The sequence below is a fragment of the Chaetura pelagica genome, unplaced genomic scaffold (assembly GCF_000747805.2).
Source record: "Chaetura pelagica isolate M959 unplaced genomic scaffold, ChaPel_1.0 scaffold596, whole genome shotgun sequence".
In the NCBI taxonomy this organism is placed as follows: domain Eukaryota; kingdom Metazoa; phylum Chordata; class Aves; order Apodiformes; family Apodidae; genus Chaetura; species Chaetura pelagica.
Genome location: NW_009953725.1, coordinates 449,363 through 461,795, shown reverse-complemented (window position 1 = coordinate 461,795; position 12,433 = coordinate 449,363). Strand labels below are relative to the sequence as shown.

At 37.9% G+C, this 12,433-nt stretch overlaps 1 protein-coding gene across 1 annotated transcript; it reads right to left on the bottom strand.

Annotated features, from left to right (window-relative positions):
- Nucleotides 1-6,417: 6,417 nt before the first annotated feature.
- Nucleotides 6,418-12,079, bottom strand: MLANA (melan-A). Its single transcript, XM_010000643.1, has 4 exons — nt 12,006-12,079; nt 8,962-9,058; nt 7,400-7,501; nt 6,418-6,486 (listed from the first exon to the last, which is right to left on the bottom strand). The coding sequence occupies exons 1-4, from the start codon at nt 12,077-12,079 to the stop codon at nt 6,418-6,420; spliced, it is 342 nt and encodes a 113-aa protein (XP_009998945.1).
- Nucleotides 12,080-12,433: the final 354 nt, after the last annotated feature.

Below are 12,433 nucleotides of genomic sequence, written 5' to 3'. Positions count from 1 at the left end.
AAGAGTCTGAGTGGCACACTAAATAGCCCTGGAAAACTAGCCCTGGAAATGAACCACTGTAGCTGATATTTTAATAATTATCTTCAGGCTTTAAGCTTTGCTTTTCAATATTGATGTCATAAAAATTAGACAGGATGCTTCTTTAGTTAATACTGATTCCTTCTAGTAAACATATATCTAGAGATCATGGGCAGCTCATACCATCATATACATTGAGATCCTGTCCACATAATGTGCTAGTATTTGTAGAATCATTGCTCACTCCCTGTTTTTTAATCATATGCAGCAGTAAAATAGAATATGAAGGAGGGATTAGTGACTGGGTATTACTATGTAGTCACAGTGCATCTTGGTTGTAAAAAAGAAAGAGTGCAATTATGATTAATCAATTTACACATTATAAAAAGCATGTTGTTGTTTTTCTGCAAATTCTGAAGCAGTTCCAAGATCTTTCTGAGTATGCTTACCAGGTGACAAGTTCCTCCTGCAAATAACTGCAGTCAGCAAATATAGCACTGAGCAACGTCTAAAAGCTGAAGCTGTTTTGCTACTGAATGTCAATAGAGTTACTTGAGTGTCAGTGATGGTATGCAGAAAAATAAATCAATTACTTCTGCCAACATAAATAGGAAAGGTCAAATTGAAGAAAATACAAACATTTAACCTTTGTCTTAGAAAACATAACAAAAAAAAAAAAAAAGTCAGTTATTTTCCGTAATAGCTACGAGAATGCAGCTGATTATAAGGTAAGTTCAAAAAAGAACTGGAAAGAGAGAATATAGTGAATGTGCAACCTAGCTAGAAGACTGTTTCTCCCATTCAGAAATGGAAGAAAGCAGAGTTGAAAATACCTTACAAAATTAGTATTGAAAGACTGAAGTATTATATTAGGCCATCACTCAATGTCTCAAGCCAGTTTGTAGTAGACTCATATTGTGTACCTCTCAGGGAAGGAGCAAATAAAGTGTGAGGTCTGAACATGTAATTTGGACTATACTGAAATGGTTTTGAAATGTGAAGGCATGTTTGCTGCTCAAGCATTGTTCAGGTTTTGGCCCATGTGAGTGAACTATCGTATGTCAGGAGTTTTCTGGGGGAACTAGGGAAGGCAACAGCTGTGGCTTGTAGCTTAGGTGTCAATAGTGTTGTCACAGGGGATTCTACATTCTCCCTCTTTTTTTCTGGTAAAAGGGAATGCAGTAGTCTCTGGTTCTGTTTTGATGAGTAAATTTGAGAGATAGCTCATGGTGGAAGAGGATGAGATGGATGAGGGTGTGTCCTTCATATTCCCATGAGCACAAGGCATCTAGAAACACTGCTACTCCCAAAAATGCAGTCTTTTTCATTGGCTGAAGAGTAGAACCTATGTGGACAAAATGTCTTGAAGGGCTAGATTTTTGCAGCAAGGGAAGTAGTAGTTCCTTCTGTTTACTAGGAACCAAGCTGTCTTTGAGCCACAGATTTTCTGAAGAAAGAAAGTGAAAATCAGAGAATTGTGTAAGGATGCAGGATGTGCACAAGGGCGTGTTTTTAGCTGTCAGCATGTGTGGGATGTGTAGATAGTAGCTGTAAATAGCTTTTCAAACTTTATACTGCTGCTAGTTTACCTTTATTGCTGTATGTAAAGTTCACTGCAGATGTGTACTCAAAAGACAACATTGGAAACTTTCAAGTGCCTTTCAGATCTAACAGACAATGAAATGCGCCTAATGAAAAGGCATGAACATATAACAGACTTTCAGTTTTGTTGCAGTTTAATATGCAGTCAGCAGAAAAATACAAATGAAGAAATGCTACTTCTCCAAAGCATGGAAGAACTCAGTAGCATTTTCCTGTACATAAGAAATGAAAGTAAGTTTGTTTTTCAAGGCAATAAAATGTATGCTTATGTCGCATGAGTACATGGACATACACTAGCAATATAATTGATAATTTACCACTATTAGGCATAAAGATGAATCAAAATATGCTGGCAATGTTTTATTTACTTGAAAAATTACAAGCAGTATGGTTAATACTAATACCGTTCTTGAAGCCGAGTTAGTCTATCTACATCCCCAGCTGCAGCAGAGCAACAGAGGCAACAGAGGTTCGCCTGGCAACCAGCTGCATATCCCAGTCCTGTCACGTTGGACTGGAGAGACTTTAAGAAAACAAGTGCTTTCCTGCAGGAAGTACCTTGTTTTATCTTAGCTCTCTGACATACATTATATACCCCATGGCTCTTGGCTCAGTGAGTGTTTCGCTACACAGTTGAGTGTGCCAGGAAGACTGCACTTGTCAGAACCTGCTGTGTTTTACCCCTGTGCAATGGCTGAAATGGCTGATCAATATTCTACAATCTTTTAGGGCTACACTGAGACTTGTAACATCATTAGGAAGTAGATGATCCAGCAGGATCATGGCAGGAATCCAACCAGCAATGCTACTGCTACTGCTGTAATAATTTACCAGTCTGATCAGCACACACTGATGACAGGCCTGGCTTTTAAGTTGTTCATTGTGTCTACATTAGGATTGTGTGCATAGCTACAGAGATGTATCTGAGATCCTTTTGTACAGGTAAGCTTTAATAACAGTATGTCTCCTTCTCTGATGGAAGCAGTTCAATGCAAACCAGGAGGAAGCAGAGCTTCATTCTCCAACTTTGACTACCTCTCTCCATCAGCATCCTGAGGAAGAACTCAAACTGCCCGTGGGTTTCTTCGTATGTGCATTTGGTAGGAGAATATGAAGCTCAAAGATCATATTTCTAGAGAGTTATAATTGTTAATACATGGCATCTAATTGCAACCTGATTGCAAAAAGGGTAAAAAAAAAGAGGAGTGGGAGATCTTGGATTTCTACACCCTCCCTGTACATACATTACCATTTCAGAGAAATTTTAAATCCAAATTTATTACTCTGGGGTCCTATGACAGTCAAATGTGAAAGCCTTCCCTAGAAATTTGAAAACTCTGTACCACATTCTGCATGTATGATAGTGGAGAATTTTCTATGCTTTTTTTTTTTTTTTTTTTTTTAGGGGACAAGACATCCCCTGAAGTTGTAGCTTGGTTTTGGTCACATGCAGTGTGGTTTAGTGTAATACAGAAAGCATATAACATAGTCAGTTCTTGCAGCATGCAACTCTGGCAATTACAGGTCTCTTGCTTTCAAATTCTGACTGATCCTGTATTGGTGTTTTTGAATGGATCAGCAGCCAGCCCCGCCAGCGTACCCTCGTTGGGTACAGAGCTAGAAAAATGGAAAAATGTGAGGGTGTTCTGCATGAGTGATGAAACTTCCATCTATATAATATAGTACTCTATCAACCTCTATATCTTACTTTTATTTTCATGCACTAATTAAAATCTGAGACCACTGTCTAACTGTGTCTATAAAGAAAGAATATTGCTTTTACGGGGAGGAAAATGGGAGGACTTCCTGAAAACTAAGGATAGGTTTCCAGGAGGGCTTATCTATCCTTTTAAGTATCTATAAATTAATGTCAAAGTTCAATAGGTCTGGTTCTGGCTACTCTGCAGTTCCAACAATTTGGCCTTGTGTATTTCTAAAAATAAACTAATGTTTCTACTAAGTCAATGTTAACTTCCTCATGAGATTTTGAAATAGCTAGTGACATATTTAATGCTGATACTACTGAAAAAAAGTGTAGGAAATAAAGATTTTTAACTTTCTGCACTTCTTTATAGTAATTAATCCTTATAGAAATGAATTTATTTCTCAGCAATTAAAGTGTATTTCAGTTCTATTCAACCATAGCAACACACAGGCTTTTGAAAGGATATTGCCCCAGGGTAGAGTGTTGCAGAGTACAGAGTTGCTAAAAATCATTAGCCTCAAGCTTTAGCTTACCAGTTCTGAATAAATAAATAAATTAGTCAACCATTGTGTTCTACTTCTCTGTCACTTACTAGCTGTAAGCTGGCACTTTGTATATTTTCCTGTGTATTCTTCTTCCTGTCAGTAAACAAGCCCAGAGAACTTTTTCTTTAAAGATGTACACTAGAAGTTACACATATAAGACAGCTTTTCCACTAATCAACTAACATTATAAAACGAGATATATTGATTATAACCTTTCACAAGAACCACAGTTACGTGTTACATTCCAAGTATCTAGTTTTACTAAACTATATAAGCATTTTTATTACAAAACAATAACCCAAACCTATGTTTTATTATTTATTACCATATATGAAGTTTATGTTAGGCAACTAACTTTTTGTTTTAAGGTGGTTTTTGTTTGCATATATAATGATAAAAGACTGGATTATTTATTTATAGCAGTTGATAATTTTTTTTGTGTAAGTAGTTTTCTTCTGACACTACTTTTCATTTTAACTACTGTTGTACAATTTTAGCTGCCTCCTGCTGGGAGATATCAGGCCTTGTGTATAAACTTGATGATCTGCATAAAATCTTAAGTAAAAATCTTAAGTAATTTGGCAAATAAACAATAATAAAAGAGAATGAATAAACAATTACTTCCAAATGTATGTAGCCTAGTTTATGTGTACCACAATTATTTGTTTCTATTACTGCTAGTATTCTGGCAAACTGCAAGAAGTATCTCCTTGGAGTCTGCTGTCTTCCATATTCTTCAAGGAATTTGTGCTTGTGATCGATTGGTTTGGCGGAGTGTTTTTTGGTAGCTGGGGAAGGGCGCCAGGAGTGGCTCGGTTAAAAAGCTGAGGAACTCTCCCTGCTCCAAACCCAGCCAAGTAGCCATTAGAGGGACAATAGATGTGGCTCAGCAATTAACATACAAAAGAACTGAAATGAGACCTAAGAAGAGTGAGCAGAGAAAGAGCTGAGCTGGAGAGCCTTGCCAGTGGTTGGTGAGGAAGAAGGTGCCCAGCACAAGTTTCCCTGCACCCCATGGCGAGACGGCAGCTGTGCCCCTGCACTCATGGAGGAACATGAGTGGTGGAACATTCCCTGTGGGCGCCAGGAGGGGTGAACTTGGCCAGTGGACTTGGATGTTGTGGCCAGAGGATTTGCTGCCAGTGGATTCTGATCGAGCAGCTTTGGAAGACCCCAGCACCAGGGCAGTTTGTTCCCAAAGCAGCCCCTGACTCTGTGGGAAGCCCAGGCTGAAGCAGCTCTGGACCTCGTGGGAAGGACTCATGAAGGAGAGTTTCGTGGAGGACTCTCTCCCATGGGAGGGACTCCGTGAGGAAGCAGGGAAGGACTGTAAGGAATCCTTCTTCCTGAGGAGGATGCCACGGCAGGAACCACCAGCCTGTGAACTGACTCCAAACCCCATCCCCTGTCCCTCTGTGCCGCTGGGGGGAAGGAGGGAGAGAAACCGGGAACAAAGGGATTTGGGCCTGGGAAGAAGGGAGGGGTGGGGTAACATATGCAAGCCCTGCTCTGTGTGTTGTCTGTGTTCTGTGTGTGTTTGATTAGTGTGAAATTAAATGACTGTGTTTTCCCCAACTTGAGTCTGTTTTGCCCAGGACCTTAATCAGTGAAGAATCCTCCTTATCCTTTGTCTCAAACCATGAGCTTCTAGTTGCCCTTTGTCCTCCCCATCCCACAGGGGAGGGAGGATATGAAGGTGTAAGGGGGGAGTTGAGTGAGCAGACACGGGGCTGGTTCTTCTTTTTTGTCATGTTAAGCCCAAACCATAACAGACCTTTTCTCACACTGCTTCATCATGCTGGAACAGACGACAAGTGAAACTCTCTGTCTAACAAGTTCTTTTGGTTCCTCACAAAACTCCTAGAAGGAAAGTAAAGGTGATCATTGTACCCATTGACTGGTATGAAACAATATGGACTCCAAGCAGAAATGTCGAGGTTGCTTAGATTATTTTTATGAGGAATTATTTCATTACAGGTACATGAACAAGTGATGTGAAGTAAAATCCTGTTTTAAAATATAGTTGCTTTTTGCAACTAGTTAGTTTTAAAACTGCTTTACATCTACTGATAGGAAAAAATTGTTAGTCTTTGTAACAGGATATGCAGTCAAATGTTTTGTCCATTTATGTCATATTCTTATACATTGCTTTCTAGGGAGTAGTTTATCTACTTCTTTGTAAAAGAAAGGCTGAATAAGTGGGAAAAATGAAAACAAAGGTGATAATACTTTCTACTCTGGTTGATAGGCAATGCTATGTACTTGCTCTTGGTAGATCTAAGTAGGATGCAAGTTGCTTAGACGAGTATAGTTTATTAATGTGACCACAGGAAATGAAAATCTTAAAAGCATATTGAGATTTATTGAGGCATTTCAAGAACCAGTTCTGTAAATGAAGCAGGAATAATTTTCAGCAACTGCTGATGAAAGCATGTGATTTGTTGTTTTTTTAGTGATATTAGCTTTTAAAAAGTTAAGCATGTACAGGAAATTAAGATGGAGCATGAAGAAATTTAATCTGCGTTTAGAGTTTAGGATTTCATGTTATCATGGTGAATAAGGTGGAGGTGACTGATCTGCAGCAATTTTCTCATAAGCTGGTGGAGCTTCTGGTACCTATGGTAAGAAAAATGAGTGAAAGTTTGAAAGAACAATAGAGGTACAAGAAAACTACATTGAAAATGCAGTGAGCAATTTACTTCTGTATCAGATACGGTACTACAGCTTGAAATAGCTGAGCTCATTCATCATGTCTTTTTTTTTTTTTTTAATGTTATTTTTTGCCAATATGTTTTGGGGTTTTTTTGCATCAGATTAAGTTGATTTATATAATTCATCTGAAGAGAAAATTTTCAGTGTTCTAAGGAAAGGAATTTATTTTATTTTTTTTTAAGAAAACAAATATGTTGAGAATTCAGACTAATAGTGAAACTTTCCTTTAAGAGTTTTGATGCACGTACATTGTCTTGTTTCCAGCATTCTTAAAAACTGATTGTAAGTTAGCCTTTTCCCTATTCTAAAACTATTTAAACACACCTGTAACTTGACAGTTATATTTTTATAAATTAAGTTATTGAATATTTATCTTCTCATAATGATTAGAGGAGGTAAAACTTTTATATTTTTTAACATTTTCTGACAAGGATTGTCAGGGTAGAGTGTACCAGACACAGTCCATTTGTTGTTAATCAGAACGGTGGAATATGTGTTAGGGAGATGTTTGTTTATTCAGTATATCTCAGTGTTCAAGCATTACATAATTCTAATAGATTGCATAATGATCACATAAAACTAAAAGTAGGTGAAAGAAGATAACTTTTTAAAAGAGGCATTATTAACAGCAGATTTAAAAAAACCAACATTTACAGTAAAAATTGTGCAAAATACTACTTTTTAAGTTAATGTAGAAACATTGGAGACCCAATCTAAAGAGCATAGCCCAAGAAAGAAATCAAGTGCCTGTTTACCAGGGTTGTCTCACAATGTCTCCCTGTCTTGTAACTAAATGAAACCCTGTGTTGCTACTTACCACAGAGTTTAAGTTTCCGTACCCCTGTGGAGACATTTTGCAGTCCAGTGTTGTTCCCTCACCTACCACGGTTCGTATTGTGCCCATACTAGATCTTTTACTCTGTGACAGATCATAAAAAAGCACAGGGAAGATTAAAGGAAAGAAGAGAATGTGTAGTTGGAGCAGATTATGTATCCATTTAATAATTGTCAGCGTATTTGCAGCATGTATTAGACCTGGGATTAGGGCCAGACATCCATGAGAGAAGTAATCTACTGATCTCTTTTGCGGTCGCTGCTGAGACGTGCCCTCTCTGCTGTGTTACCCAGTTAGATTGCCTGAAGAATGAGGATCACATGTTTTAGGTCTGGGACTCCTGCAGGAACTGACACCTCTCGTGTCTGAATGCATCCTCCATTTTATCCCAACAATCTTTAATCCCCAGCCTTCTTTTCCATATTTCTACCATTTATTTTGTATACATTCTGTACCAGTTATCCCCTAGCCTAACATAAATTTGTTTTTCAAAACCAAAAAGCAGCAATCCACAATGAGAAGGAATTATAAAAGAAATTTTGAGTCCAGTTTGATTTTTGAAGGTTTTTTTGAGTATTAGCTTCATTTTGGCAAGATTTCACTATGCAAATTCAAGTTGTAGATATTCTGCCAGTTGATATATGTATTGGAATAGATCACTGGAAACGTCACACAACAAAGTTATCAGAAACAGCAAGGAAATGGATTTGCTGACTTAGATGAGAGGTACGTTTTTTAATTCCAAATGGTCACATTTATAAAAAAAATATTAATATAACTAAAATAAATTTACTATAAAATATATAGAGCTGGTTTACTATATAATATATTCACTTTAGAAGAATAAAATTTGCCTCACTTTCACAGGAGAGCAGAACATCAAAGATAAAGCTTTGAGACTTCCTAAGAACAGGTCTTAAGAGGTTTGTTCCTTTTTAAAAAATGTTTTTAAGGAGACACAAAGTAGGTTTTTTTAAAAGTAGTGTTTAGAAAGCAAACTTCAAACCTGCCCTGCTTTTTTACAAATCTGAAAACTGCAAGTCAGCTTCTGTTCAAGTAAATTATGCATCACTCATACACATATTTGCTTAGTTACTTGTAACAGTTATTTTTCTTCTCTACTTCCTAGATTTACTCTAATCATATCTGCCTTATTTAGGCATAAGTCTTACGAGTAGCGAATATGTTATTTTTATGTAAATGAAAATACACCAAGCACACCTTGGTTTTCTATAAGTATTAAAGATAATTCTTCCTTGAGATCAGTTTTTTCACTGATATGTTCTGTGAAGTTGGGCAACTGGCTTGATCTCCCTGTGCTTCTGCTTCCTCTTACTACTTTGCCTGACTTAAAAGTTCTCCAGGGCAAGGTGAGTTTCATACTGTGTGAGTTTCATATTCACCTCTGTATATGTCACTGCATATATTGCCTGAGATAATGATGTCCTATTACAGATTCAATGTTCTCTGCATTAGTGTAATGAAAATTATTATAATATATTGTTAAAATAATAGCTTGCTATTAAGTGAGCTGCCATGCTTACCCGCAGACTTTTATAGCCACTGCGTCTTTTGAAATACCAGCAGCCAAAGATAAGTAAAGCTGCCAGCACCAAAATGAAGAGTCCAATACCCAGAGCTCTGTTGGGAAAGCAAAACAAAGGAATTAAAATCAGAACTAGATGCATTCTTCTGGGAGCAAGAAAGATTAGAGCAAAAATTTGTATCAGTATCCTTTTATCAGAGAAGGGTATGGAGCAGAATTTACCTCAGCAAATATACAAAGTACCAATAACTTCACCCAGTCTCTGTAGATTAAAGTCTCTGCTGAGTTCTTAAGCATTTTAAAAACAGGAATATATTGCTTCAAAGGTAATAATGTACCAGTGACTGCTTCAAATACAACAGTGTACTAGTGACTGCTTCTAAAGAAATACCTGCCTCTAAACCCAGCAAACAACATTGTGATATTGGAAGAGAACGTGAAATACATTGAACGCCGTACGTGCAGAAACTCAGCTCATGTTTATTTGTCCAATTTCTCTAGACAACAAGTACTGGGAAATGGAACTTAATTGCATCATATTGCAAAAAGTGCTGGTAACAAAGGGATTTGTTGGGTTTTTTTATACATAAACCACTACACAACCTCAAAACCCAAGTAAGAAAGTTTGACTTATTCGTAAAGAGGTCTATAATTCTTTATTTCTTGTTCCATGACATACTAGTCACAGTACTGGTGACACTGGGTAATTCTAGGGAATGTACGCTTTTCAACCTGTGCTGTCCCCACTGCTTACTGGGGATTTGGGAGGGGTAGCACAGTTCCACTATTTGTCACAAAGCAAGCTGACAAAGTAATTGCAGGCTTCCTAGTCATAAAAACCCTCCTGTGCTAATATCCTCCCTGTTAAGACATAGAATACACTTCCCTTTTTGTTTGTTTGTTTGTTTGTTTTGGGCTTTTTTATTGGTTTTTTGTTCTTTGCCTGTTCAGGATCAGAAGAGTCTGCAAAACACTTAAAGGGAAAAGAGAGCAGGAAAAAAAAATTACCATGTGAATCAGGATAAACCCATTTAAACATATTTTATGTATCTTATATTCAGTTGCTCAGCAGTTATTACTACCAGGCTTTTACAGTGGGACTGAGGAGTGCGGTGTGTGACTTATCAGAGACCTTTCACTGATCCAGCGTCTTGTGAAGGAGTGTTTCCTTGTGACATAAGAAGCCTGAAAGAAGATGAAAGCAGGCGTGTATGTCAGAACAGGCTGTCTTTATGTCTGATCTGCCTGTGTGGTGTTTGCAGCATGAAGACCCTTGGAGCCAAAGCAATTTTCTTTTCCACAAGTGCCACAATCTTAGAAGTTGCTCCAGCCCCTTCAAGACTTCGTGTTGCCTGAAGATCTGTTTAACCTAAAAATACAGCTCACAGCAGTCACTTATTTCCTGGTGCAGCCATGTTGCAGCTGATCTTCAGTTATGAGTTTGCTCCACTTGTTTTGTTAGTGTCCCCAGAACAGTTAGAGCTTGGAGAAACTACTTTTCCAAGCAACTGCTGCCTTTACATTTTGAGACTCCTTTCTGCTTTTCACGTGCTCTGTAGTTCTAGCCACCTGTTAGCCTGTTCCCACTGCATGTTTGCCATCTAACTCCTTCTCTACCTTTTCAGGGGCTGGTATGAAAAGTGTGTATGCAATTTCCTGCAATTCCAGTTAAAGTTGCAGTTGTTCAGTTAGGAATCTATGCTTATATCTTCAGTGCTCCTTCTAGCACTGGAAGCAGCAAGTCAGCTCCTTTGCATGTCCAGAAAAACTGCTTACAATTGCAGCCCCTGGAATTCATGGCAGTTAGAGGTGAGTGTGCTTTGTTTTATGTGCTGAAACATGACTAGCCAGCTTTCTCTTCTGAACTGAACTGCTTTGGAAAGACTGAGCAACCCTTCCCCTTTGTTTATTCTCTCTGCCCAGGGATAAACATGGAGAAAGAATTACCTTGCAGTATGAGTTGGGGGAGAAGTCACCAAGTTTGGGGGCCAGTAAACTAGAAGCACATTCCACATACAGATGCACAAAGCAGGTTGGAAATGCTTGTCTACAGTAGTAACACATCACCAGTGTGACAGTGTCTCTAGTAATCCAAGACTGAACCCAAGACCAGTCATAGAATCTTAGAGTGGTTTGAACTGGAAGGGACCTTTAGAGGTCTTCTAGTCCAGCCCCCCCTGCAGCAATCATGGACATCTTCAACTAGAGCAGGTTCTTCACAGCCCCATCCAACCTGACCTTGAATGTTTCCAGGGATGGAGCATCTACCACCTCTCTGGGCAACCTGTTCCAGTGTTTCACCGCCTTCATTGTAAACAATTTCTTCCTTATACCTAGACTAAATCTACCCTCTTTTAGTTTAAAACATTTACCCCTTGTCTTCTCACTGCAGGCCCTGCTAAAAACTTTGTCTCCGACTTTGTTATAAGCCCTCTTTTGTTACTGAAAAGATACAATAAGGTGTCCCTGCAGCTTTCTCTTCTCCCGGCTGAACAACCCCAACTCTTTGCTAACTGACAAAGTATTAGCTTAGTTCTCCTTAAGTGGTGTCTCATCCAGAAACAATTTACTTAGAGTCACATTTGTATGGCATTGATGTCTCCATCTGCTCTTTAGTTTTTTACCATTTCTCTGGAGTTTTCACTTATATTGTTCTTTAGGATGGGACAATCTCCTTTTGAGGTTCTGAACAGCAGTATGTGAATCTGGAGATAAAACTCAGTAAACATCACCTTGCAACAGCCTCAAAGAAAATTCTAAACAAACCTCAATAAACCTAGTCATTTTATAAAGGTTAATGACTTGTGATCATATATCAAAGTCTAGATTCTGGAATTCTTTAATTACAATTTTTCTTAACTGTTGAGGACTTTTTATGATTCTGCAATAACAAACATTAGAGACAACTAAAGGATAGCCAAAATGCTATATATAATGCTATATATAATGGTGACTTTTTCTGATACTATTTTGAACATTTCTTTCAATGTAGTCTTTTTTTCACCAGCTTACATGCTAACATAGATTTTGCTTTATGCTTACTCTTCTGCTGCAAGATAGCTGTGTCCTTTCCTTCTGAAAAAGTTGTTATCTGGATGGTGGTTTCCTCTGGGCATATTGTGAGCTAGGTCTTGTGCAAACCTACAGGATAGAAATACAGTGCAATATATAATTTGTTAACTTTAAAGCATAATTTATTTATTTATTTATTTTTGTAAAGGGAGTGTTTTAGGGGTGAAGGACAATCTATTATCTTCAGAATCAAGTAGATCCTTATACATATGCAACTGTCTCAATTTAAGGCAAAATTCAGAACCGTAACTCTCATCTACATTTGAGTAGCTCCACTGACATCCAGGTACTTGCACTGGAGTGTAAAAATGAAGAATTTGTCAGGGTCTCTTAAGGTATTATGTGATTTCTGAAGTAAAATCTCTAAGGAATAAAAAAGAAAGGCAATTTTCCTGGAC

Bases quoted from the DNA above. Each gene is read 5' to 3' on its own strand.
- MLANA (XM_010000643.1), bottom strand. From the start codon at position 12,079: ATGCCCAGAGGAAACCACCATCCAGATAACAACTTTTTCAGAAGGAAA. The intron at 7,502-8,961 runs GTAAGCATGGCA...GATCTGTCACAG, and splicing joins GTGGCTATAAAAGTCTGCGG to AGTAAAAGATCTAGTATGGG. The intron at 6,487-7,399 runs GTAAGTAGCAAC...TTCTTACCATAG, and splicing joins ACGGAAACTTAAACTCTGTG to GTACCAGAAGCTCCACCAGC.